Below are 27705 nucleotides of genomic sequence, written 5' to 3' on the forward strand. Positions count from 1 at the left end.
TGGGGTAGCGTGAAGGCGGTCGCTTCCCGGAGCCCGTCGCCGCGGCCATTGGCGGGGCGTGTGTGGCGCTGCCATGGCGCTGTCGGCGGCGCCCCTCAAGGTCTGCATCGTGGGCTCGGGGAACTGGTGAGTGCTGGGAGGGCTGGCATCTCAGCGGCGGCCCCAGACCACCCTTCCCCGAGGCTGGGCCCGCGCCGTGCCGTCGTGCCCCGGCCCGCAGCTCGAGGGTTTCGCTCCGTGGCCGCGCTCTACTCCGGGGTGGCGGTGGCGAAACGTGGTGTGTCCGGTATCCGCCGGTGGGGCTGGGTCTGTGGCTGTGACATACGGGTTGGCCTCTGCAGCCCTGGGTATCCCTCAGAGGCAGTGGAATTGCCCTGAGGTAAACGGAGGAAGAAGCGGCAGAATCGAGCGTCCTGTTTTGGCGTGCTTGTGGGCGCTTGTCTGCTCGGTGAAGTTACGTTGGGTTGTTTCTAACCTGGTGTTTGTTGTGTGGTTTATGCGGTGTCAGGCGATGTAAACGTTAAAGATGCTGAATGTGTCTTTAAAGTCCATTTCAGCAGCTAAGCGCTGTCTGTAGGGCTCTGTAACACGTCCCCTTAGCTCCAGAAGTGCTTTTCCCATGTTAGTGTTTCCCAGGGTAGCTTAAAGAAGGGTTGTAAAACTCTAGGTTATTTGAGGTATGTTTTCCTTTTCAAATTGATTGTGCTGAGGCACACTGCAGGCTTGAGACATGGCTTTACTGCTGCATCTATCACTAATTTATAATTAGACTTAAATAAACTCAGTCTTGTGTCCACTGAAAGCGATAGGTTTACTAATAATCTCAAACGTTTACACATTAACCATCACTTGTCTTGTCTTCAATTTTTATACAATTCATCGTCACTGTTTTTACCCTGCATCCCTATTTACAATGTATAAGGCAACTGCACTCTATTATATAAATGTATCTTCACAGTTGGTCACTTCAAGCACTAAGCAGGTGTTATTTCTGATAACGTTTTTTAAGACATTAAATGTAAACTGGGGGAAGTTTGGTGTAGAGCAAGGTGTTGCGTTTTATTAAACCAGACTTACTAGTGTTCTGTGAGGGTGACCACGGACTTGTTGCTCACTCTCTGCCCCCTCCATCCAGTTGGCTTTTGGTGCTGTTTTGCAGTTAAAAATAGCAGCAGCTGCCAGGTTGTGTTTTCCTTTGTGAGGGCTTGCTGAGGGAATGGCTGATGTTTCAGCACAGCATCTCTTGCTCGCTTTGCACTAGTTTGTAAAACAAACGGTTAGATACTGTGCATTGCAGTGTGTGTCAGAAGGAAATTACGCAATTAGGCCTATCTGGTTTTTGGGAGTAGTGTTGCTGTTCTTTCATACTCGAGATCTAGCAAAGAAGTTTTACAGGAAATTTGCATTTATGTGTGATTCATTGTAAAACACTTGCAGAAGCAGAAGGATTTGTAGTATTACCTAGTAGCAATAACCACATGCATATATATTTTGTTTTCAGCTTATTGTATCAGTTTAACTAATTCAAGAAAAGTTCAGGCCTAATGGGATGGATGTTTGGGTGGCAAAATGCCTGTATCTGTGATGCTGAGAGAAAGAGATAATGCCATTATGGGGCATCAGCTTTTTTCTTTCTTAGGAGGATGAATGTATTCAAATAACTTACAGCTTATTTCATGTGTGATGGCAGTGTGGCAGGAAAGCAGAAACCAAAATAATAAAAAAAACCCTAAATTGCAAATTATTTTATGTGTGACAGCTTTCTCATCTCCTGCTCTTCCTCCCCCCAAAAATACGTTTCTGAAAACAATAATTATTGGAGAGGTAGGTGATTTCTTCCTCAAAGTCCAAGGGATGACAGACGCCAAACCCTGGCTGCGAAGAGCACTGTGATTCAGTAATATATGCAACCATTGAACTAAATAGGACTTAATTTGAGTTCTGTACCTGTGTGCATGTAAGTGCCTTTTCGAACTGGGGCCTGCAGTCTTAAAATGGAAGCATTTAATGCTCAAAAACAGGTAAATGGAAAGAAACTGAAGCGTTCATATACATCTGATCATTGATATTTTAGAGTTATATATTTTTGAAGATTGAATTACAGGAGTGTGTGACAGGTGCTAATTTGTAAGCATGTAAGTAGTTGAACTGGGTGGGTTTGGCATCTTGTAGCAGTTTGGAGGCTGAGGGGTTCTGTGTGAGTCCTACAAGTGCCAGTAGCTGTAGGGACGTCTTTGCCTTCTTACAGCACTTTAACTTCTATTTGGGATGAAAAAATCCATGAAAGGAGTTTGGCAGGATCGCAACCATTTAGAAGGATTGAGCCAATCACCTTGGATGATAAACTCCTTCCAGTCAGACTGGTTTGGTAGGTTTGCTAGAGGGAAGGTCACCTTAACAATGAAGTTGACTTGGCAGGGGTCACTCAGCACTTGATGGAAGATCGTGATCATGGGACAGGGATAAGACAGGTTGCTTGCAAGGCAGGGAAGAGCAGGAGTTATGCTATTTGCTGGCCTTGTCCATTTAGGGTTACTCAGCTGCTGGATAAGTGATTGTATTGGGATTGTTAAACGAGGGGATAAAGTAAGCTTTCATGAATGTGAAGAGAGCACACCTTGGGAATATGCCTTGGAGCCTCAGGATTTAGGGCAGTACCCAGATTCAGCAAAAGCTGCCTCAGACATGTACTATAGCCCACTTTTCTGTTACTCTTCCAGGGCAAGTGAGCAAAGTGTGCACAGCCAGAATTTATCCCTATCTTTTGCTGGAACCAGTTGTTAATTAATCTGATTGTTTAACTCGAACAGAAAGAGTTTGGAATGAGAAGGGAAGCTACCGGGACATAGGAGTTTATACAGCTAGAAACTTGCTGTAGGAAAATGGGAGGTAAAACTTATGACTTAACTAGGAGATTTTACAGGAGCGAGTGGTATAGAGCTAGAGCTAATGATATAGTTTGCACTTTCATATTGTAACCTCCACTGATTCTGGTATCAGGGCAAGTTTAATTGTTCCTGGGTTTGGGGCTTTACTTTTAAAGTGATGAGGAGAAAGCAGACCAACTGAGATACACTGAAACAGTGAAGGGTGGGAGACAAAGTTAATGGCCTTGCTCAGTGAGCATAAGGTACGGTTCTTCAGAGGTGTTAAATAAATGTATGTGATTGTATTTGGGCATAGGAAAAGAACTGCTGTTTGGGAGGCAGATACCTTGTGTTACGTGAATAGCATTAATCATCCTTCAGAGTATGTCAGGGTTAAGACTGATGAGGGAATCTTTCACAGTGGTTTTTCTTGTGTAACTGCCCTCTTGCAGGCACCAGGTCTCGCAGCCTAGCTCACACTAGACTTGTTACTGCTACGAATAAATAAGAATTCCTGTTTCTTTGCCTTGTGTCAGGAGTATACAAGATAGGCCAGACATTCCACTATGTTATTTCAGAGTTCACACAGAGTATTTGTGGTACAGAAGAGAATACAGGCTTGCTTGTTGGATTAACAGGTGTGGGAAGCTGATATTTCACCTTATGCAGAGCTATCTTGCACTTGGTGACAGTTGTTTGACCTTGCTTAATTCAGTTCTACAGCAGTTGTTGCAACATAACATGAAATGAAGAGCCAGAGAAGCCAGTCAGGAGAATCTTCTTGAATTCAGGAACTGAATGAAAATCTTTTCTTTGTTAATACTATGTTCACAGGCTGAAAAAAAGACAGCTTGGGGCATTCAAGTGTTAAATAGTAATGGAATTAATGTCCCATTCAAGTAGTACATGCTGCCAAACTTTATCCTAGCAAGCAGTTTCAAAATCCCAGTTGGACAGTTGCTGAATCGGTCCTGTCTATCAACACTAAGCACATGGAACGTGAAGTTCAAAACTGAAGACAGTGGTTTGCCAGGATCCAGACTTTGTATATAAATATGCAGTAGTAAACATGCTTTTTGTTCAAGGAACTCAAACAGCTTTCTGAGGGACACATACCTGTGTTGTGTTGAATGTGATTCATACTGTTTGTGTGGATCTGAAATTTGGAGATGAGCTGGTGAGTTGTCTATCATTGCAACGGAAACCACTCTGTGTGCATGCAGATGTAGAATAAGAGCTTGATAAGAGATGGTTGACAATTGTGGCTTCTGTATCACTTCCTAACCCAGGGGAATTTGTAGTGTGTGAGCACTGTTAGAGAAACAAATTCCAGTCTCTTAAGACATATGGTTTTCTGGTTTAACTGAAGGTCTGCTTAAGATACTGTAATCTTTTCTGCCACGACTTAAAAAGTGACCTTAGGCCTGCAACAGCACGCATTTTGAATACAGCACAATGAGTTGTGCCATACTAAAAGCTTCTGGAGCGGAATGAATCTATTTGGTTTAGTTGCCAGCTACGAGTTTATTACAGGCAATACCCATAATAAATTTAGGGGAGTGTGCAAGTATCACTAGATTAGAAAAGTTCAAGTGTCCTTACCTTCTAATAAAGTATGCGTTTCCACAGACACACACATAAGACATAGATTGGTGACTGTATTTTTATTGCATCTTTCTAAATTATTTTTGTCTGCTTAGTAGGTGATCAGTAATTATGAAGCCACCTTTTTGTCTCAGCAAAGGAAGTTAGGTTAAGAGGTTTGCTAAATTGCATCTTTTTGTTTCATACAGCATTCAGGCTAGGAAGGGGAGGTTGCATTAGGTGCTCTTCATGTATGTAGCTTCAGTAATTCTGATTAATTTTGTCATTGTGTAGAAATTTGAGCAGTGAAATTGATCCCTGTCCTCCAGGTTTCACTGCATGCTGTTCTTGAGGAGGAAATGGGGCTAGCTTAATGGTAATGGAATTGCTTGCCTGCAAATTCAGAGGATGCTGCTGCAGCAGTTAAATTCTGTGAGGCTGGCAGCATAACCATAAAGCTTATAAGTTATGCAGAAATGCTTCTTGGCTTTTAAATGCATGTCAGTATTGCACAGCAACTGCTGAGTCAGTCACCTTAGCAAAGAAAGCTTCCAGTTCCTTAAAGGTAAAAAATTACCACCTTTTTTTTTTTTTTTTTTTCAGTTAAGTGTGTCACTTTTACCCCTGCTTTGAAGATATAATCCATTTGATTTGTGGAAACACAGTAACCCAGACTCTGACTGGATAGCCTGTAAGCAGGCAAAATAAGTAAGGACATGTTCAGTAGATGCTTCAGTCCAGCCTGCACTAGGCAGACTGGAGAGGGAGCAGCACATGTGAATGACTGGTGTACTTTTCCACTTGTTTTGCTAGGTCAAAGTGCTGTGAGTTTCTGTTTATTTTAAAGACAATCTCTTTCTTCTAGAGCAAAATCATAACTTTATTAGAATATTTTTGTTTCCTGCAGGGGTTCTGCGGTTGCCAAAATCGTAGGCAATAATGTAAAAAAACTGCAGAAGTTTGCTTCCACGGTGAAGATGTGGGTCTTCGAGGAGAATATTAATGGGAGAAAACTGACAGAGATCATAAATAATGACCATGAAAATGTAAAATACCTCCCTGGATACAAGCTGCCAGATAATGTGGTAAGGCTCAGAAGCTAAGTTCTAGTTATGGAGCAAAGGGAATATTGCTCTTGCTGTGAATGGAGGTAGAAAGTTGTGTTGCTGATACCTGTAGGGATTATAATACTTGAGACTGTATGCTATTTTACTGATGAGATCAAAGATTTGAACAAGTAAAATTCTGCAATTGTGCAGGTAGGCAAATCCAATGTACTGTATTCTGTATTATTATTATTATTTCTTATTTTTTCCCAGTATCACCATTTTGTTTATTTACTTCAGCTTCTGTACAGGAAAGCAAAAGAAGCACAACAACAAGCTCTGATCATACCTAGTACAAAAAATTAATTGGCCTCAGCACTGGAAGGGTGCTGTCTGGTCATTGATAATTGAAGAGGATTTAAAATACTCTAAAATCCTTAGGAAGTAGTATAGAAGGAGAACTAGAGAACTAGAGTATTGCTCAAGCAGACTGCAAAACATTTGCAGTTTATCTGGTTCTCAATTGAGCTTCAGCTATGTGCAGTCACATCAGTGTGTTAGATGTGGCATTGCCGGGGCAGGCCACTGGGTCTCTGCATCTGTTCTTTGTTGGTGTAACATGATGGTCAGTGGGCAGTTGGTGACTCTTCGTGTTACTGAATTGTCAGCTGCTACAGCCTTTTCCTATAGAGATTTTGGGCAAAAAACTGTGAATTGCTGTGCACTGCAGATTTCTCTTTAACAATAATGCTGATATGCCATTTCCTAGAAGCGGTGTTTCTGCTGCCCACTTTCTGTTCATTCAGGTTTAATCTCTTTATTGGTTTGTAGAGCTTATTGCTGAATTTTAAACCTGTTATTTTAAGGTGGTCATCAAGTGTTAGGAAGACGAGTCTGGCAAGTGACTTCAAAGTAGGTCACCTTTTTAAAGGGTAAACAAAATCTATGAGTGCAGAGAAAGAATATAAACTAATAGGTGTAAAAAGCCCGGAGAAGAAAGTTGAGTGTATAAGGAACTAAGTAAAGAAACTACTTTTCTGCATGCAATACTTCATAAAAAAAAAAAAAAAAGTAAAAATATTACTATGTCAAAGAGGTGGCAGCTTCTTATTCATATTTTCTTAGTCAAAGTACTGGTTTAAATGTTAAGGAACATTTTGAATTTTCATGGCACTAACCATGCTGGTGGCTGTAAAGATGCTCCTTTCAGGACATTAAATAGCTTCTCTGAAAGCTTGAATTCTTTTGATTTTCTGGGAAGTTTATGTTACTGCTCGTTTTCAGTGATGAAGCACAATAGTTTGTAGCATTCAGTATAAGATAAAAATGTGCTTTTACCTATCGGATAACACTTGTGTGTAATGTTAATTTCAAGAAGTCATGTGGCCTTTCTCTCCCATAATTACACAGGTTGCTGTCCCAAACCTTAACGAAGCTGTACAGGATGCAGACTTGCTGGTTTTTGTCATTCCTCATCAGTTCATTCATAAAATCTGCGATGAAATCACAGGACGAGTACCCAAGAAAGCGCTTGGTATAACTCTCATAAAGGTATAATAAATACTATGCATTAATAACTGGGACCATGTCATGGAATCTTCTAACCCAAGATGGCATGATATTTTGAGCTGGAAAGTCCCTTTACATTATTCACTCAATTGTTCCATTGAGTATTTCTAGATGTAAGATTGGAATTTGTCTTGGTCATTAGTGGATTGGTTGCAGTGCTTTATTTTTGGTTAGCACTTGCAGGAGGGGGAGAATGAAGCTGTTTACAAGGCTTGTAAAAAGAGGGAGTGCATGTTTTTTTGCACGACCAAGCTTTCCAATCTTCTATTTATTGTTTCCAAATGCATCATTAGATGAAGAACAGAGCACAAGCATAATGCTTCAATTGTTAACGCACATCCCACACACCGAGTTGATCATTTTAGGAACTGCTGAGAGAATTTAATTTGACTGAGAGGACAATGCTTTTGCTCATGTCAAATACTATGTTGCAACAAGAGAGTCTGGTCAGCGTTGCCAAAAAAGACAGTTGGAGCATAGGAAATAGGAGGGGGCAGAGGTGCAGGAAGTGTTTCACTGGAATGTTTGTAGTTTTGGTGGCAGGAGAATTTTTAAATGTGGATGTGCTGCAAAGAACAAGCTATTCCCATAAGAAATTGGAAATTCTGTTTTGTTGTTGCTTTGTACTTATTTGAGAGTAGGCCATTTTTGGAGCACACATTCCCTTGTTTAAGATCATGTCTGAAAAAATTACATCGAGCTGTGCTCAAAAAAACCAAACCCCCCTATTGCTACTTACTGCAAGCTTGTCTTTTGGTTTTGTTAACTAAGCCCATCAAATCCATATTGTTTGGCCACTGCTGACTGGATATATTGTTGAGATGTAAGAAAAAGTAATGCTTGCTAAGTGCACTTGCTGCATTTTGCAGAAAAAGCTTTTCATATTGTAGGATAAAACAAGGAGATATTAAAAGCTGAATGCATAGTATCAAAGCCATACAACTGTCCTAGATGCCCTTAAGTTTGAAGTTGTCCATTTATGCTTCTTTCTTTTGCAAACTCAAGGTAAGCTTTCCTCTCCTTCAGTTTGCTAAACATGATTTACGTTCTCGTGCCCTCAGTGACAGAAATAACTCTGATGAAATCAGTGAAGCAAATGGGAATTTATGTCAGCATATCGGAATCAGAGTCTGGGCCTTAATTCCTGTGGGATTACTGCTCGGGGCTTTGATTACCACTGCGATGTTGATAAGTGCCCATGTTTAAAAAAGGAGGGGGGGAGTGTACTTATGTTGGAAAATAAAAAAAATCCAAACCTCAAACAAACAAACTCCCCAACATAACAGGAAGCCCATACTTAGTTTACGGTTTGTAAAATAGCGGCACCTGCCATGCAAAGCTGAGTTGATTACTAGGCAGCTTCCTACTGGCATGTTGTGACACTGCATCAGTAAGTGGTCTTTTGAAAGAAATTATGTGAGGCCGCTGCATTTTTTTTTTTGCAGGTGAATACAAAGTACATGTTAGCCTTTATGAAAAGGCATAACGGTGCATCATTAAGGGTGTCATTTAAGAAGAAAGGGCAGAGGTTTAACACAGCAGTGAAACTAGGTGGTAGAGGCAGAAATGCATTCTTTCCTTTACTTTTGCAGGTTCTTTATGCATGCTGTTTTCATCAAAGTCATATTTTAGTGGTCTCATTATGCTCAACACTAATGCTATTGAAGTGGCTTGTGTTAACTTTGGCAGTTAAAGTGCAGTTCTGCTCTTAAAAACATCATTAGTGGGAGGTCTCTTTTCTGTGCTTTCTAAATTGCTTGGCAAGTTGGTAGTGTGGCATCTCAGTCTTTTTAGTAATCCTAAAGCAGAGCCTAATACTTAATAATAAAACAGAGCCTTTGGGAAATAAAGACATTTGTCTGGTAGTTATTCTGTGTTCCTATTGAAACTTCTGCAGCTGTGTTGCTTTGCATAAGTTCTGATCACTGGTGTCTAAGAAAAACGAGCTAATCATTGCGTAGGTATGTGGGGAGGAATTTTATACAGCTTGTGGTGCAGTACATCAGTGAGCAGAGGAAGCAGATTAGATGGTCATTCAAAACATTCTTCAGGCAGCCTCAACATCAGTCTCATTTTCATTTACATATACATGGGCCTCAGGGATTGCTCTCAGGCATATTAGGATGCAAGCAGTAAAATCACAGATTTGGACTTGCATTGCCTGGGGATCATTGCTGCCTAGTGGAAATTCCCAACCTGGAGCCTTGGTTTTGGGGAAGGGCTCAGTGGTTTTTTTTTCTCCTGTCATCTGTCATTCAGTATTGGATTTAACTCTTCAAGAAACGGGTGCAGCTCTCTGACTTTGTCAGAAACTGCATCTGTTTCATAGTGGAGCAGAATTTTGCACTTAAATGTCTCTGATCTCCTTTCACTTGGGTGAATAATTGTTGTATACGTACTCACAGGTTTTGGAGTTGTTCCCAATGTGTGCATGCTGTTCTGTTTATTAATTGCCTGCTTAGGAGTAGGGGCCTTGCAGTTATTTTGTGGAGACATTTTTGGCACTTTGAGGAAAAAATAAAACACATGTATGTGTGCTTGCTTTCACATCCTTTCTGTATGGCTCATTACGGATGAGACGGCAGAGCTGTGCATTAAGTGATACATATTGAAAAATAAGGCAGAAATGCAAGCATTAGAAATGCAAGCATTAGCCTAATTGTCTGATTTGATACTGGCATTTCTTCATGTTTCTTGTTTGCACCATGTTATTTAAGGAATAGCAACTCTGACCTGGGGAAATGCAGATTACTGCCTGTCTGAAACGTCACTACTGCCAACATACAAATGTCTGTGGATGTGTATCTGGAAGCAGTAGAGGACCACTCTGCCTTTTTGCCTTCAAGTCATAATTTAAAATTACCAGTCCTCAAAAGTACTGACTCCCCAGCATTAAAAAATAGCACTGTATAAAGGGTGGTGTAGTGTGGAAAGACAGACCATTTCAGTAGCTTGTCTGCCATGCCTGGTCTGAAAACTCAAAAAGAGCCTGCATTTAGCAAGCTAGGAGAAAAAGATTTTGTGAGAAGAAGGTGGTCTCATTTGGAATTCTTGGTGCAGGCAATTCAGGGTACCAGACTCTTCATTGCAGCATTAATCTTTGGGGTGATCCTTTTCTGTTCAGGGTCCTGTTTCTGCCCCTACTCTCATGCTTTGCAGATTGTGCCTTATAAATGCAGATTAAGAATATCCATAGAAGTTAAGTTATTCTCAGCTGTTCAGCTTTCTATGTGTCTTGTGAATGGCTGTTCCACTTGTAGTAGTATTCAAAATGATTAAACCGGGTTTCTTCTTGTAAACCGTTATTGGCATTATATACAAGGGAATGCTTCTGATATTTCAATTCAGATACCTCTTCGCAAAACAAGTTATTGGGATGCCATTTTGTGAGTTCTGGTGCAGTTTCAAATCCACGTGCAGGCCTGATTCACAACTGGTGGATTGGTGATGCTTCACCAATTGTTTTTAGTAAAGATACACTGATAATAAACAACTGAGATTCTGAACTAAGACGAATATTCAGCACCTCTGATGCGGTCTTAACTATTACCATTATCTAGAGTTTAGTCCCAATTCTTAATGAAGACAGCTTGAAGGGGACACAACAACAGCAGAAGTTTCACCAGTAGCAAGTATGTTATCTTTAGTCTCTACCTTAGGCCTTATTGTACTTCTCACCCATGGACAAGACTAATTGTGATGTGTTTTCTTCTCTACTGTGTCTAATGAATGACTTCTTAGTAATTCCATTTAATCTTGGCTGCAGGGTATAGATGAAGGCCCGGAGGGACTCAAACTGATCTCTGACATTATTCGAGAGAAGATGGGAATAGACATCAGTGTATTGATGGGAGCTAACATTGCCAATGAGGTGGCAGCAGAGAAATTCTGTGAAACCACGATAGGTACTGTTCCAAGTAATAAAAATGTTTAAAATATACTCCTGTCCTCACAGCTGCACAGCAGATAGCTCAAATGTTATTGTTTTCAACATGAGCTGGCTGTTATCAGAAACTGTTGAGTTCTTCTTGTTTTAATATTGAATTTCCTGAAATGTTTACACTTCCAAAAGTACTAGGACAATACCAGGAGCAGAAGGAGAGAGAGGGGTGCAGTTTTACCTAGTCTCACTAGGGTTGTGACCTTAGCAAGGAAAATACTAAGTATGCTTTTTACCACCCTCCACATAACAAACTGCTTTATTTTATTACTGTGCTTAAGATTTTTCTTGGGTCTGCATGGCTTTATATGATTAAAAAATTATATGTTCTGTGCTCCAGCTCAGGTGTTATGATCACAGATCATAGAATCATAGAATAGTTAGGGTTGGAAAGGACCTCAAGATCATCTAGTTCCAACCCCCCTGCCATGGGCAGGGACACCTCACACTAAACCATGTCACCCAAGGCTCTGTCCAACCTGGCCTTGAACACTGTCAGGGATGGAGCATTCACAGCTTCCCTGGGCAACCCATCACAGTGCCTCACCACCCAGTAAAGAACTTCCTCCTTATGTCCAATCTAAACTTCCCCTGTTTAAGTTTTAATCCATTAACCCTTGTCCTGTCACTACAGTTCCTAATGAAGAGTCCCTCCCCAGCATCCCTATAGCCCCCCTTCGGATACTGGAAGGCTGCTGTGAGGTCCCCACGCAGCCTTCTCTTCTCCAGGCTGAACAGCCCCAGCTTTCTCAGCCTGTTTTCATACAGGAGGTGCTCCAGTCCCCTGACCATCCTTGTGGCCCTCCTCTGGACTTGTTCCAACAGTTCCATGTCCTTTTTATGTTGAGGACACTCACCAAGTGAGGTCTCACAAGAGCAGAGTAGAGGGGGCAGGGTGTTTGGATTGTTTTTTGGGGTTGGTTTTTTTTTTTAAGTTATCAATATCTTATTTTAATTTCTCAGAATAATCAGTTTCCCCAAAAGCTAGACATTGTCATAGTTCTGTATTGATGCATACCTTTGCAGCACAAAGATGTGCCTAGTCTTGGCTTTCACAGTATCTAGATAGGCATATGTGTGTGTTTTGTGTATATGCTTATAGATAGTCGTACATAATAGAACACAGCTCATGTTAATTTTTTAGTGTTAATTTTTACAGTTTTGTGTACAGTCTTGACATGCCTTCATCAGTAGGTTTTTCTCTGGAATTCAGGCCTTGAAATAATGGTTAGAATTGCGTTTGCTGTACTTTTAATTCACCTTTGTTTTATTATTAACTGGTTTTTATAAGGGACTGATCAGAAAAAAGAGTATAGGTAATTAATGGAATTGTTTTTTAGAATCTGTTGCTGAACAGACAATGAATTACAAAATAGTCCAGAGTAACTCAGTGCAGAGCTTTAAAGTGCAATGTAGACGTATCTTTAGTCACTTAAAGCAGGACTCTGTTTAGGATGAAGTTAGAAAAATCTTGTCTCTACTTTTAAATATTTTGGCTTGCACAGGAAATGCTAAATAATACCCAAATAAATAATTCATTCCTCAGCCTTCCTTTCTCTCTTTCAACAGGCAGCAAAATCTTGGAAAATGGCCTTCTCTTCAAAGAACTCCTGCAGACTCCAAACTTCCGAATAACTGTAGTAGATGATGCAGATACAGTTGAGCTTTGTGGTGCTCTAAAGGTAAGATTAACAAGCTGCAGTTTGTACACAAAGGGAATGGTGATTCTTATAGAAAAGAGGGTATTTTCGTTTAAAGAATTCAGTTTATTGTGCTTTATATATTACATAAAACTACTCCATAACATTTATGGAAGAACTGGATGGGAAATTAGGGAGCAGCATGTTCTAAGAGTTAGTTGGCTTTTAGATGCTTGTCTTGTCATCTCCCAAGTTCTCTTTCTACATCTTTTGCTTAGCTCACACAGAGTCATGAAACCAGTGTTGATTTCATTTAATTAGTCAATATATTTCTGAATCCATTTTAGTTCCCTTTTTCTTTTTGCAAGTGTATTCACAAAAAGAAAGGGGAAAAAAATGTTGGTGTCCTGGGTTCAGCAGTAGCAGTCATTTTTCTCCTTCTTAGTAGCTGGTGCAGTGCTGTGGTTTTGACTTTCAACCTGGGAACAGTGCTGATAACACTGATGTTTTTAGTTGCTGGTCAGAATGTTTACTCTGACCAAGGACTTTGTGAGTCTCGTGCTCTGCCAGGGAGGAGGGGAAGCCAGGAGGAAGCAGAGACAGGACAACTGACCCAAACTAACCAAAGAGGTATTCCATACCACAGCACGTCATGCCCACTATATAAACTGGGGCAGTTACCCAGAAGGGTTAGATCACTGCTCAGTTGGGCTGCGTATTGGTTGGTGGGTGGTGAGCGGTTGTATTCTCTCCCCTTGTTATTTCCCTTATCATTATTATTATTGGTGGTAGCAGTAGTGATTTGTGTTATACCTTAGTTATTGGACTGTTCTTATCTCGACCCATGGGAGTTACATTCTTTCGATCCTCCTCCCCATCCCTCTGGGAGCAGGGTGGGGTGGGGAAGGCGGGCTGTGAGAGAGGACTGCATGGTCTAATTTACAGCTGGGCTTAAACCACGACAATTGGCATTAATCCTTTGTGTCCGGTGACAAACCTATTCCTTTCTTCATTGACTTACACAGTGTAAGCACTCTTACGGTTTATATTTTGTGGACATACACTGCATAAAGTTCTTGTGGATAACCACATACAGAAATGAACTGTATGTGAAAAAAGTTATTTGGACAGTTACTTACTGAGGTTTTTTTGGTAACATAATTGATGCTGACAGGAAGCAAAGCTTAAACATTGTCTTCTTGCTATTTTTTTATGTGAATTTGCAGGCCATTTGTGAAAGGAAGGCATTAGCTGCCTGGAACCCCAGCTTACAGGGCTGTAGTTTACTATCTAGAATCAGTCATGGAAGCATTTCTGATAGGTGTAGTGGTTTAGTAGATAATTTGGCTTAGTGGGGGTTATCCAAATTTTTTGTTGTGTGTAATTACTTTGTATTGCTTTGTTTCTTCTGTTGAAATTATGTGCAAACTACACTATTCACTTGCAAAGCTACCACAGCAATGGATAATGTTTTTAAGCTAAGGAGTTCTGATTTCTACTTAGCAGGAAGTAGACTGAAAGATATAATAATAACATAATTTTTGGCATACTGTTTTTCTTGGTAATTTTTTTCTTGAGCTGTCATACTGGAAGTCCTGAGAAGGAGATCATGGGTCTGTGCACTGGGCTAATGTGCTACGCTTTGGTGTAACATGCATACTTTAGGCTGTGTTTCTCAATATTGTGCAACTTGTAATTTGTCTTCACAGCCATTACTTTAAAACAGTAATGTGGTGATGTGGGAGGTTAGCAGAAAAGAAATCCCTGTGTATAGACCCATGAAATTAGTCAGAACGTTTTACAGTTTTATTTTTCCTTGAAATCTGCTCAGCCTGATGCTATCTGGCTAGCTTCAATTCTTGCTGGATAGAGGAGTTCTGTCCCAGGTCATTCTTATTCCAGACAAATCTTGTGAAAGGATGCTAGAGATGAGTATGCCCATCAAAATGGGCAGCTAGTCAGCAGACGTTGAAAATCCACAATAAAGGCCAGGCAAGACACCAGTATCTTTGAAAGTGCAGAACTTAAATAAATTGTTGGTTTTGACCTGGAAAGAAACTGAGATTAAATTTGTGTATTTTCTTTATAGTCTTGTTTTGTTCCTCCCTTCTGCTTCATTATTCATCGTGCATCCTGCAGACTGAACTCTCCAGTTTAATTTCTAAAAAGCTGTGTATATTCTGTGTTCTCTGATAATTTGGTTTTGTTGCAGTATATTTTGTTCACCGAGTTGAGACTTCCAAAGAAATGGATGGTTTGAACTCTGAACAAACAGCGAATTCAGGATGGACTAGCTTGTTTAAAAAGACTTTCTTGCCTGATTAAAAGGCAGAAATTGGTATGAAGTGACATAGATCAGCCATGCAAGTATGGATGATGCTTTTAAACATACAGCCCTTCTTTAATCTCAAACCCATTTTTATTAAAATCATGGCTTTTAAAGTAATTTTTCATTTAAAACCCTTTCTAGTGTGATCCTAACCCTTGTGCTGACAGCCTGTAAATCCCTTCCTGAGCTAGTCTGAACTCAAACATTGCGAAATTTTATTAATGCATTGGGAGCATATTTATGCCTTTGAAAGAAAATGTAGGCGCTAAAATTGAACAGATGGGTATGTTTTTATTGCCTGTGCAAAGCAAAATGCAAAGCTCAGATGTGAATAATGAAATGTAAACTTGAGCTTTTGTTCTTAGAAGTTGTACATGCTTTTTCTTAAGACAATTGCTTGCTAATGGTAGCAACAAGCACTTGGCTTTTTTTATGATTAATCTGATCATCTTTGTAAAAAAAAAAAAAAGAAAAATAAGCATCTTTTAATGTGATTGTTTTTAGGGGAGTATCTAAAGTGTAGCTTCTGTCAGCTGATAGTTGCTTTATTAAACTTGGAAAGTTGCTTCATGAAAAAGTACTAAATATTAGCATTATTTAACTTGCTGGAAGGAGGAAATTCCTCTTTCAGAAGGTGACAGTGCTCTTTCTCTGGCAGTGCCAATTCAAAATGTCAGCAGCATCTCTGCAAACTACAGCTTAGAGGACAGAAGTAAGAAGCACACATGCCAGACCAGAGTGTATTTTTGGCAGTGGAAATAGTAAAAGCAATTCCTGTATTGGTATTTAAAGGATGAGAAATAATACACTATGTGAAATAGTATATTCTCCCAGCTTGTGTATTTTTCTATAAATACCAGCTTGGGAAAAGCAGACTTTTGTGGTATTTCTGGCATAATATACTAGATTTTGTTAAAAGTCTACACTTGCCTTGTTCTCTGTTTCTGCAAGCTGAGAAGATTTTCAATGTGGATGCTTACCTAAAGGTTGGGAACAAATGCAGAAGGGTAACAGAGTGTGCTCTGAGCACAGCTTTCCCTTACAATAATGATAATTCAGGTTTGAAATTTGGTTTTTGAAGCACATTCAAATTCTAACTGTAATAATAGGTATTGCAGGTGGGTGATTGTGTAAGAACATCTGCTCATTTGCTATTTATATACATATATATATATTAAATATCCACTTCATTTACTGCATTTATTTTTTGTGATAATGGGCTAATTGAAATATACTGAAGTATAGGAACTGCAGTCTTGTGTCAGCTTGGAGACTGGCTGAACAGGCAATGGTAGTCACTTTACAAAGCAATGATCCTGATAAGGCTGAGGAGGAAGACCTACTGTCTAAAATAACTTGTTGGCATGCTTGGCATGTGCTTCTCTATGATGATATTTTTTTCTTTTGAGGACCCGAGCACATTTCCCATTTATTTGTTGACCTTTTCTAAGGCTTGAGGTCAGAAACTGAACTATCCAAATTTGAAGCTTGTTAGTTTCAAGGTATCCAGTGGACTTCACAGGCAGTGATATCTAAGACCACCTACAGGTTCCAGCTGTCATTTACCATATGATGAGTCTTCCTAGGAAATGTTTAAAGATTATGACAGCACTGTAAGAGTACTATGAGTAGCTGTGCATATGTATGGATGCGCTCCTGGGTGCTCATGGATGTGGTACTGATCTCTGGATATGGCAGAATGGCCATACACTGCCTCGTGTATGCGTTCAGGTATCTGGAACGTTAAAAACCCTCAAGTGGCAGCAACCAAGGACCAAGACAGATATGACAGTTACTTTAGAAAGGAGAAGGAGCAGTTGATGTGGTTGCCTTTCAGGTTGCTTCAAGGCTCATCTGTAAATCTTATGGTTCCAGCTTAACCTTAAGCAAAGAAGTAAGAAGTAGAATGAGGATTTATTATTTACCAGGTTATGTGCATTATTACTTACAAAGGTGGTCTTGCAAAGTGGTTTATGGCAGTCACTGTTGGATAGTTAGTCTAGGTACTGCAGAAGTTGATTGTGGCAATTACTCTTTCCTGACATTAAGTGGAAATGAAATACATTATTTACTTTCAAGTATGCTAGGAGCAAGTAAGCAGTTTATGCTTAACCTCCCTGACAGTCCTGCTGATACTGTCTTTTATTTGTTGAGTCTTCATTTGACCCCTCTTAGCCATGATGTGAAGCTAAGAGCTTCTCCAAGTTCATGTGTAAGCAGGAGGAAAAAGCAGGCTGTGCTGAGCTGTGACACTACCTCAAGGAAGTCTGGACATCCCAGGTGAATTAGTATTTCTGTTACTAAAATGCTACTAATGCTATTGCATTAGAGAACTACTCTAATGATCCATTTAATTATGGAGAGGTAATGATTGCCTCAGAAATGGCCTCTGCTGTCTTCATGAGCACTCCACAAACCTACTGTAAACAGAGTAGGATTGGAAATTGGGTATTTCTGAGCACTGACTGACTGTGTAAGAGAACATCTGTCAGCAAAATCTGCAGGCTTGTTAGCCTTGATTTCGTGGTCATCTCTTGACCTTGCGTTCGTGACTTCTGTCACAAATGGCATGTTTGCATCAAGTCACGTACAAGTGAAAGATGTTTCTCTCATTTGTTCTGACATACTGTGAGAACTGCCTGGCATTACCATTTCTCTTCTGGAGTGTAACTTCACTGTAAAATAACTGAATCCGGGTCTTGCTTATGTTCTAGAATAACTAGGACTAATGCCAGCTTCTGGATACCAGATCAGCTAAAAACTTGCCTGTTAGCGCAGAGTGTTTTAGTAGTTTAAAACCATACGCAATGTAAAGTCATCCTGTGTATCTTGCCTGCTGGGTGCTCTTATGTATAAAGCTGGAGGAAATGTGCTTGCTCAAGTGTGAGGTGGCTTTGAGAGCTCTGAATCCCTCAGGCCAGGACAAATGTTGCATTGCAGTCATTTTGGTGGTGTTGTGACAGTATTTTTGAGCCTTTGGAACAACCAGTTTGTCTGTAAGCTAAAGTTTCCTTGCCTGTTGGGCTCTCAGAATCCCCATGTTGCACATGCAAATACAGTCAGTCTTTGAGCTCACAGAAGTGTACACAAATGTACATTTGCAGGAACTCTTGTATCTTCAAGTGTAGGCTTTGGCAGTGGCAGGGTTAAGGATCAGCTGTGTTGGATACAGAACAATGTTTTCACCAGATAGATACAGATTCTCCCCCAGAGTCTGCTTCTCAGAAGATCACCACAGTGCTAGTGCCATTAGGCTCCTGTGTGTTAATTTGTCTATGTTCTAAAATGACTAGGACTAATGCCAGCTTCTGGATACTGGATCATTATGCATCTTCCTGAAACAAACTCAACGTAGTGCCTGCGCCCAGAAATGTCAAGGGCCAAGCTGCCTGGTTTGGTCTTCTTTTGGACTGAAAGATGACTCAGTCTCAAGTTCTGTGAGATTTTGTGTTGGTTTATTTCTAAAAGGAGTGGCTTGTCTTTCGGTGAGGTGTAACTTTCAATACAGTGTAGTTCAGTTCTCTGCAGCATATTAGACACAGGAGAGTTGTCACAGATTCTTAAAGGATTTGAGTAAAAACAGGTGTTAGACCCTGTAAAATAATAGTTGTGGCCTGAGGGTTATGTAAACCAGGATAGAACAGTCTCCTAGGGATGGGTGGGTGTTCCAGAGTATAACCAGTTGTCTTGTTTCCTCATTATTTGCAAACTATGTTTAAGAACATACAGTGGGGACATTGTACAAAGAAGGAGTTTGGTGTTTCAGAGTTAGACTCACAGCTTCCCTTTTCCCCACCCCATTTCCTCAGAAGTAACTAGTCTTGGTATGACTTGCTTAAAACAATATTCCTCTTGCTCCAAACACAAACACTGCAAAAGGTAGAAGTAGACCACAAAATACCATAGGCCAAATAATCCTGTAAGTTATGGCCAGATAGGCTGCTTGAACGTGGAAAGGAAAGTCAAAGCAGGCAAAATTGGAGGGAAGGGAAAGCTTTAGTTTTGGAGTGTTCAAGAAGTACATGGAAAAAGTGTAGAGGTTGTTCAAAAATTGTTGGTTTTAGCTGAGCACTAAACACTCACAGACTTTGTGTATGCGTACATTCCATTTAAATGGGTTATCCTATCTGATAACTTCTTAAATACCTGTTTGACTTCTCCTTGCTTTGCTACCAAATGAAAATATATTGGAGGTTGCTCTGGGAGAGGCATTTGATGAACACATGCCCTGACTGAATCACCACAAGCAGCATTTCAGCCAGGATGATCTGAAGTACCAGCTTTAAAAGTCTTGATTTGCTGTTTCACATCTGATGTTGGGGTATCTGTCTGCAATTTTTAAGGTCACCTTTAGAGCTCAGCTGGCAGCTCAAAAAGCAGTGACTTGTCCTCTGACCTCGTTTGGTTCAGATTCATCTAGCCATGACTGGCCACACAGCACTGCAGCTACCTGCAGATTTTGGTTCTTACAATCCAAAACCCAAACAAAACCAGTTGAAAGCTTGTTACTTTCATTATCAATTTCTGAGTTGCTGTTTCTTCAGCAGTAGTTACAGATGGTTTGGTTGGTTGGGTTTTTTTCCCTGCACTCGGTGCTGTATTAAGTGCCATAATGTTAGTTCTCCTGTAGTTTCTGTTGAGGTTACTGCTGCTATTGTCACATGCTGAAAGGTATTACCACATCTATTGCTTCCTTGCTTTATGAGGATGTCATAATGCCATCTTTTGGGGAGTGTTTGGAGTTTTGGTAAGGGTTGTTGGGCTTTGGGTTTTTTTTGGGGGGGTTTTTTTGGGTTTTTTTCTTTTAGAAGCAAACTAATCCTGGCTAATCTCTCTTTTCCAGGCCAGAAAATAGCTTTTATAATCACTTCACTCAAACATATCTCAACTAATCTCTATGTTCGTAAACTGAAGAAGGGTCTGTATAGCTGGTTGTTCATGAAGAAACAGCTCATGCTTTGTAGAAGCTGTCACCAGGTCTGAAGGGAAAAAAAAACGCTACATTTTTTCTTCAGAATCTTGTGTCATGAACCTTCTGAGAATCCTTGATTAACTATTGCTGATACAGGAACTCTGTATCCTTAAAAGGACTGAATTCTGTTAGCTTGGCTGAATTTGGGCTCTTAACATATCAGCATAGAAGTTGACAAATGATTCTGTGCTTCAGTATTACTTTAATCATAAGGAAAATATGGATAAAAGGGCTATGGGATGTCAGTCTAACTTTATCCCTGCCTCAGGGCAGGAACAGCTCAATCTAGATAAAACTTTGTTTGGGTGCGGTGATACCTGTTTGTTCATAAAGATAGTAAATAATATTAGTTCCACAGCCTCTAGGGCAGCTTGTTCCAGAGCTTTTATTCTGCTTTTATCCTTTGAAAAACCTAGTAATATAAGACTTGTCATCTTTGTTTGTTTTTCCTTCTGTACAGATTATCCCATAGCTGTCAAAATCCCAAACCAAAACAATAAAACCAAACCCAAACCCCAATAAAACAAGCATGGAGTCTTAGAATAGTAAAGTATTTGCAGTTCTTAAGGACATCTGCACTCTGTGTTTTGGTGTCTCATAAAATTCTGCAAGCAATAATTGACTCATTTCCCATTTGCTTTGTCTCTTCTCATTAGAATATAGTAGCAGTAGGAGCTGGGTTCTGTGATGGCCTTTGCTGTGGTGACAATACCAAAGCTGCTGTTATTCGCCTTGGCCTGATGGAGATGATTGCCTTTGCCAGAGTGTTTTGCAAAGGGCGAGTGTCTACTGCCACTTTTCTGGAGAGCTGTGGGGTTGCTGATCTCATCACAACATGTTATGGTGGCCGGAACCGACGTGTAGCAGAAGCCTTCGTTAAAACTGGAAAGGTACCTCACTCACTGGGTGAAATCCACTGTTGCAAGTACTAACACTCCTTGTTCGTTGAAGTCACAGTACAATTATCTGAGGCATGCTAGTGGTGCTGAGTGAGAACCCCTGTCTTTCCTCTTGTTTTTGAGTGTAGCAAGGCTAGAATGGGGATAAAGGTGTTAGAATCATAGCATCATAGAATAGTTAGGTTGGAAAGGACCTCAAGATCATCTAGTTCCAACCCCCCTGCCATGGGCAGGGACACCTCACATTAAAGCATGCCATGCAAGGCTTCGTCCAACCTGGCCATGAACACTGCCAGGGATGGAGCATTCACAGCTTCCCTGGGCAACCCATTCCAGTGCCTCACCACCCTAACAGGAAAGAACTTCTTCCTTATATCCAATCTAAACTTCCCTTATTTAAGTTTTAACCCATTACCCCTTGTCCTGTCCCTACAGCATCCCTATAGGCCCCCTTCAGATACTGTAAGGCTGCTATGAGATCTCCACGCAGCCTTCTCTTCTCCAGGTTAAACAGCCTCAACTTTCTCAGCCTATCTTCATACGGGAGGTGCTCCAGTCCCCTGATCATCCTCGTGGCCCTTCTCTGGACTTGTTCCAACAGTTCCATGTCCTTTTTACGTTAAGGACACCAGAACTGCACACAATACTCCAAGTGAGGTTTCACGAGAGCAGAGTAGAGGGGCAGGATCACCTCCTTCGACCTGCTGGTCACGTTCCTTTTGATGCAGCCCAGGATACGGTTGGCTTTCTGGGCTGCAAGTGCACACTGCTGGCCCATGTTAAGTTTCTCATCGACCAACACCTCCAAGTCCTTCTCCACAGGGCCGCTCTGAATCTCTTCTCTGCCCAACCTGTAGCTGTGCCTGGGATTGCTCCGACCCAGGTGTAGGACCTTGCACTTGTCATGGTTAAACTTCATGAGGTTGGCATCAGCCCACTTCACAAGCATGTCGAGGTCCCTCTGGATGGCATCCCTTCCCTCCAGCATATCAACCGGACCACACAGCTTGGTGTCATTGGCAAACTTGCTGAGGGCACACTCAATCCCACTGTCCCTGTCACCGACAAAGATGTTAAACAAGACCGGTCCCAACACCGATCCCTGAGGGACACCACTCGTTACTGGTCTCCAGCCGGGCATTGAGCCATTGACCACAACTCTTTGCTTGCAGCCATCCAGCCAGTTCTTTATCCACCGAGTGGTCCATCCATCAAATTGATGTCTCTCCAATTTAGAGACAAGGATGTGGTGTGGGACAGTGTCAAACGCTTTGCACAAGTCCAGGTAGATGACATCAACTGCTCTACCCCTGTCCATCAGTTCCATAGCCCCATCATAGAAGGCCACCAAATTGGTCAGGCAGGATTTCCCCTTAGTGAAGCCATGCTGCCTGTCACCAAGCACCTTGCTGTTTTTTCATGTGCCTTAGCATGCCTTCCAGGAGAATCTGCCCCAAGATTTTGCCAGGCACACAGGTGAGACTGACAGGTTTGTAGTTCCCTGGGTCATCCATTTTCCCCTTCTTGAAAATAGGGGTTATAGTTCCCTTTTTTCCAGTCATCTGTTAAAAGGGAGGGAGATGCAGATTAAAGGAGAATTTTTACAAACAATAATATAGGAGAATATTTTACATGCTCACTTAAGGTCATTTTTGAGAAAGGGAAAAGTCTCGGTAACTTTTTTTTTTTATTGTCATTCAGATGATGCTGTCAGGCTTATGACGACTTTATCATAACTCTCCTTGTCCTCCTGTTTGTCTCTTTTTCCCCCTTCATGGTTTAGTCTATTGAACAATTGGAGCAAGAAATGTTAAATGGTCAGAAACTGCAAGGACCACAGACTTCTGCAGAAGTGTACCGTATCCTCAAGCAGAAAGGAATGGTGGAAAAGTAAGTAAGAACAGATAAAGCCAATTCCACATGCCCCTTTTTTGTGTCCATAATTCTTTCTGCATATTTGATATCTTCTTGAATGTAACAGCCAAGAAGAAAATCACTGTAATAAGAGTAGCTTAATCCCCAGTTAAAACCACAGAGAGAAGTTAATAGAACCACAAAATAATACTGTTGTATATCAAGCTAATATTAAATTAACATTAAATTTGTGAATGCCGTTCTGTGCGCAGAATGTATTGTTGCCTTCTGCTATCACAGAAAAGCACAGCAAGTGTGTTTTAATATTTGAAAAGAATAAAATACATGGAAATGGAAGCTGGGCTTCCTAAGGAGACGTATGAAAAGGCTCTACAGCTAATTTTGTTGTAGTAAATTCATTACTTGCCTCCAAGGAGAGGCACTTTGTTATTAAGGTTCTGTATAGGTGATCATCTGAATAGAGTGGCTGCTTCTTTCTACATGAATTCTAGCTCAAATAGCACAGTTCTCTTTCCTAATATGGTTTCCAGTTTGCTGTAGGATAAAAGTTGCCATCTGCTTATACAGGTCGGGGGTTATTTTGTGGTATGAAATGAAGCAGGTTTTCCTGGCTTGTTCATTTGGATTCAAGTCAGAACATGTATGATTCCTAGAGCCACATGCACACAGTTGTCTCCATGTGAGATTAAGGGATGCATGTATCTCTTCCTGTTTGAAGAGGATGCAAATCAGAAAATAAATGCCTGACAGTGAGAAGACCAAGCCTTGCTACTTTGTCTTTTCCCAAAGGAGTTTTTAAAGTATAGTTTTATTGGCTCAGCTGCATTAAGTTACTTTTTTTTTTTTTTTTTTACATTTTCCTTTGGATATAAGGTACTGAAGTCTGTCTCTACAATGCATGAAGCTAACTGCAGAAAAAAGTTCTAGTTAAACATTTGCTTCATTCTTTGCTGATAATGATGCCCTAAATGAGACAGGATGTTGTGTTTGGGATGTTCTGGGGGGGATTAGTTGGTTATTTTTTCCCTATCTTACAACAAATAGAGCGTATTATGGAAGACTTCAGGTTTTGCTTTTTCTTAATGAAAGATATGAAAACCATTGGTATACCAATGTATATGTGTCAGTTCTTCCTAAAAGGTGCCATTCAGCAACACTTTCAAAAGCAACTTTTAGAGTGGTTTTCCCAGACTTGTTGCTGCTTTAAAACACAAAGCACAATAAACCAGCTGTGTTTTTAAAGTGCAGAGTTAAGTGTCTAGGAAGAATGTAATTTCACAGTCTCATCCTACAAAAAGAATCTCAAGGCTACACAGAAATAGGCAAAAATCAAAGTTCAGCAGAAGAGCCTCAGCAGCAAGGTTGATGCCTGTTGGTATTTACAGTGCAATTAGTTTTTCATTTCAACGTTGTAGAACTAGCCCTCTTAATGGACTCAGACATAAGATGCATTTGGAGTTTGCTGAGCCTGCAGTCAACCTTGGTTCTGAAGAATCTGACATTTCAAAATCCATGTTTAATTTTGGACCCATTAAAAACTTGACCTTCAATTTCTTCTTGGGTTTCTTTGTGTCGTATTCTGCAATTGTGTTACCAAATTATTGCTCAGAAATAATGCACAACTGCTGTGCCAGTCATCCTTTTTAACCATGTGTGAGTACTACTGTAAGATTGTCAAGGAAAGATGCAAGTGGTTTTAGTTTTTTTAACTTTCTAGATGACTTAATGGCTGGGCCATACATAATGAATGCTGCTGTCCCCATTAGAGCTAGCTAGGTTTCTGAGAGTGACCGTGCATTTTAGAGATGCTTTACTGTCATTTTAGAGATGCTTGGAGGTTCTGTATTTAGCCAGTGCTTTTCAGCCCAGCATCAACACTTGGCAAATAGTAAAAGAAACTGATCTTTCCTAACCCCACTTTATTGCTTTCATTTAAGAAAATATTACAGAATAAACTTACGCTGCATTTGCTTTCTCTACCCTGTTTCCTCAGGTTTCCATTATTCACTGCTGTGTATCAAATCTGCTATGAAGGGAAGCCTGTCAGAGAGATGATATCCTGCCTTCAGAGTCATCCAGAGCACATATAAAATCAACCAGGCATCATCCTAATGCAGGTTTCTGCCTTTCAAGTTCATATCTCAGTTCAAGTGGATGTCTCATTAACATTTGTTCAAAGCTGTTCACTAGGCAACAGTAACAACATGAATGTCTCTGAATGGGTATTGCTTCTTGTTATACAGCCTAGTTCGACACAGCATGCCATGTTGACTTGGTGATTGTTGCTTTACTGGCTAAAATACAACTGGTTTAAGATGGGCAGTGCAAAAGTTACACTACATATCCAGTGTATATACACAAGTGTACTTTTGTGTGTGTTCCTACACCATAAACAAGTGTTTTGTCTCTCATTAAGGCCTAGTCCAAAATCCACTGGACACTCTGAGAAGAATCCCACTGGTTCTGATGGAGACTGAATCAAGCCTGTAACCTTGAAATGTTAGGAGTCTTTCTATTAAAACTTGGTTTTGCTCTGTATAGACAATGATAATTTAATATTTGGCATGGATATGATTGTATTAATTTAAGCAATATTAATGCAAAATAAGCAGTTGCTCGGGGGCTACAGGGGTATTTTAATGAACTCTGGTGAAGTACATCATGATTTTTGAAAGTCTTTAAAACTCTCAGACTATTTTGAAACCAATTTCTAAGTGAATTTAAAGGTTTTAATTACACTATTTTAAAGGGAATATGTGAGAGGGGGATCACTACCTTTCCTCCTGGTTTTAATCCTCACATTTTTGTATTTCTCTCTTTCTCCCTTGACATTCCCAGGTGTTAGGCTCTTCTAGAACTGCAGTCCCAAAAGCAAGTGGGAGATACTGACTTGGTGATTCTAAACCCTGGATCCTAGGGGTCATTTCAGTGTTGCCTGTGGTCATTCTCACTGGTATTGTTTGGTGGATGGGAAAGGATACTGTTGGGTATCCACCACCCAAAGTTGTCATGCTGTGTTTTCTACCTTAACCATCATCTGGAAGGTGTTGCACTCCACACAGCACTCCAAGGAATGTTTGGGAAATTCCCTGGTAGATATGCTTGGCTTGTCAATAGAGTTATTATGTGCCAGTACAATGACTGCATTCATTTCAGTGCCTGCCAGTGACTGACATGTCAACTGGACTGTAGTCCTGAACCAGACCCCCAGAGATGTTGAATTCTGAAGTTATTTTTTCACTGGATAAACTTTAATGGGTACCTGATGAAGTACTTTATTGACCAGTCTCCCAGGAAGCTTCTCAAAGCCATCTCTTTTATTCCCCAGGTATCTCAACTAGGTTTTCTCAGGCACCTTTGCTTTATCAGTAAGGTTCATTTTATCTATTATTGGAAAAGTTGTGATTTCATGGTGTTTTAGGGATAGGGTTGGCTTGGTTTTTTTTTTTTGTTGTAGGAAGGTTTGTGCAAGATAGGTAAATGAAATCTGTCTTGCTTTTCTTGCGTGCTAAGGTGTGATTTTGGGGTAAAATATATCTAGACACATGAAGAGTGGACTCATTCTTGCAGCTGGGATACAAGGATTAGCATCAAGATTTAGAGAGCTCAGAACGAATGCCCATCACTCTGAATATCCACTCCAAACCTCTGAGCAGTATCAGAACTGTTGGTCAGTGTTCTCAGTGATGTTTTTAAGGCCAGAAATCATGAGCATAAACGCATAGTGAAGCTTCAAGTTTTCATTCAAAGCTAGCTAAAACGAAGGATGCCTGGGAATAATCATCACGCTTCCTTAAGTAGCCTGGGTTGCAATGAAAGAGGTGAGCATTTGAGACAGCTTTGTATAGACAGGAAGATGCTTCAGCTTAGGGATACCATTTCTTGTCTTGCATTCATTTTTGGAAGATGTTGTGAATGTCCTCAGATATTCAGGGGTGTGAGAAGTTATTTTGCCTTATTTCTGTAGTGCTAAATACAACAGATGGTCAGAAGTTAAGTAACATCAGACACTTGTGGTAATGGAGGAAATAGCTGGTAGAGCTGACTTTGAATAAGCACTCTGCTCACGCAATTAAAAGGCTGGTTTGAGACTGGAAGCACTGTGACGCACACATGGAGCATACACTCCTCATTACTGCATAGCTTTCAATGTGTCTGATGGATGATGGATTCTGTTGGCTTTTTAATACCTTACTGATTTGCTTTGCTTTTATCTGTGTATATATATACGTAAATATGTAAACTTTTTTTTTACATGCAGTATGTAGAACAGTAGCATTTTGTAAGATACATAAAGGGCTATATAAGCTAAATGTGGTAAATTAATATATATATTAAAGTGACTTCTTTATTATTCCAATACTACTACCACTGAAACCCCAAAATCTTAATTATTCTTGTTTTGTGCAGAAGCCTATTCCAAGGCAAATCCAGAGGAAAGGGTTTTATGAAATTCTTTCCTCCAGTCTGTACTTTCTTGTTCTTTTCAGACAAAAAGTGAAGTTTCAGTAACTAAAATAATTTATTTAAATTTCTATAAATACTTCACCATTTGTATTTGCTTTTCAGTGCTTGAGAACCATCAGCTTGTCACTAGACACTTTCTTCCCACTAATAGTTACTGCTCACTAAAACATTGTGATATGATCCTGGAACTGATTGGAATCATGTTCTACAAACACTGTTTTGCCTGGTACTGGGATAGTCTTACTGAGAGCATTCACTCCTGTGTTAAGGGATCCTAAACGTGTAACTAATAATGCTTGGTTTATGAATACTGATTACTAAGGAAGGCGTTATCTTCTAATGGTACCTACTCAATGTGCCCTAGACATGTGTACTGATTTTGTTTAAGGATTGTGACTTTATACCCATTTGAAGAGTTAGTACAAATAAACATTTTTGTCTTTGGAATCATTGTGGTCTCTGTCTCATTTTACATGGCTCATGGGCATTTTATTCACTTGATAGAATGTAGGTTTTT

General features: G+C 40.3%; 1 protein-coding gene across 2 annotated transcripts; it reads left to right on the forward strand.

The window, feature by feature from the left end:
- Positions 1–27635, forward strand: GPD1L (glycerol-3-phosphate dehydrogenase 1 like). 2 transcript variants are annotated; one of them, XM_065666162.1, is made up of 9 exons: positions 1–126; positions 5359–5536; positions 6908–7048; positions 10833–10971; positions 12576–12688; positions 20604–20837; positions 22630–22736; positions 24715–24838; positions 25560–27635. In XM_065666162.1, the coding sequence occupies exons 1-8, from the start codon at positions 74–76 to the stop codon at positions 24809–24811; spliced, it is 1062 nt and encodes a 353-aa protein (XP_065522234.1). In that variant the 5' UTR covers positions 1–73; the 3' UTR covers positions 24812–24838; positions 25560–27635. The 2 variants fall into 2 exon arrangements, with proteins under 2 accessions (XP_065522234.1, XP_065522233.1); XM_065666161.1 differs by having other exon boundaries at positions 24715–27635.
- Positions 27636–27705: the final 70 nt, after the last annotated feature.

This window comes from Lathamus discolor, chromosome 2 (genome assembly GCF_037157495.1).
Source record: "Lathamus discolor isolate bLatDis1 chromosome 2, bLatDis1.hap1, whole genome shotgun sequence".
Taxonomy (NCBI): domain Eukaryota; kingdom Metazoa; phylum Chordata; class Aves; order Psittaciformes; family Psittacidae; genus Lathamus; species Lathamus discolor.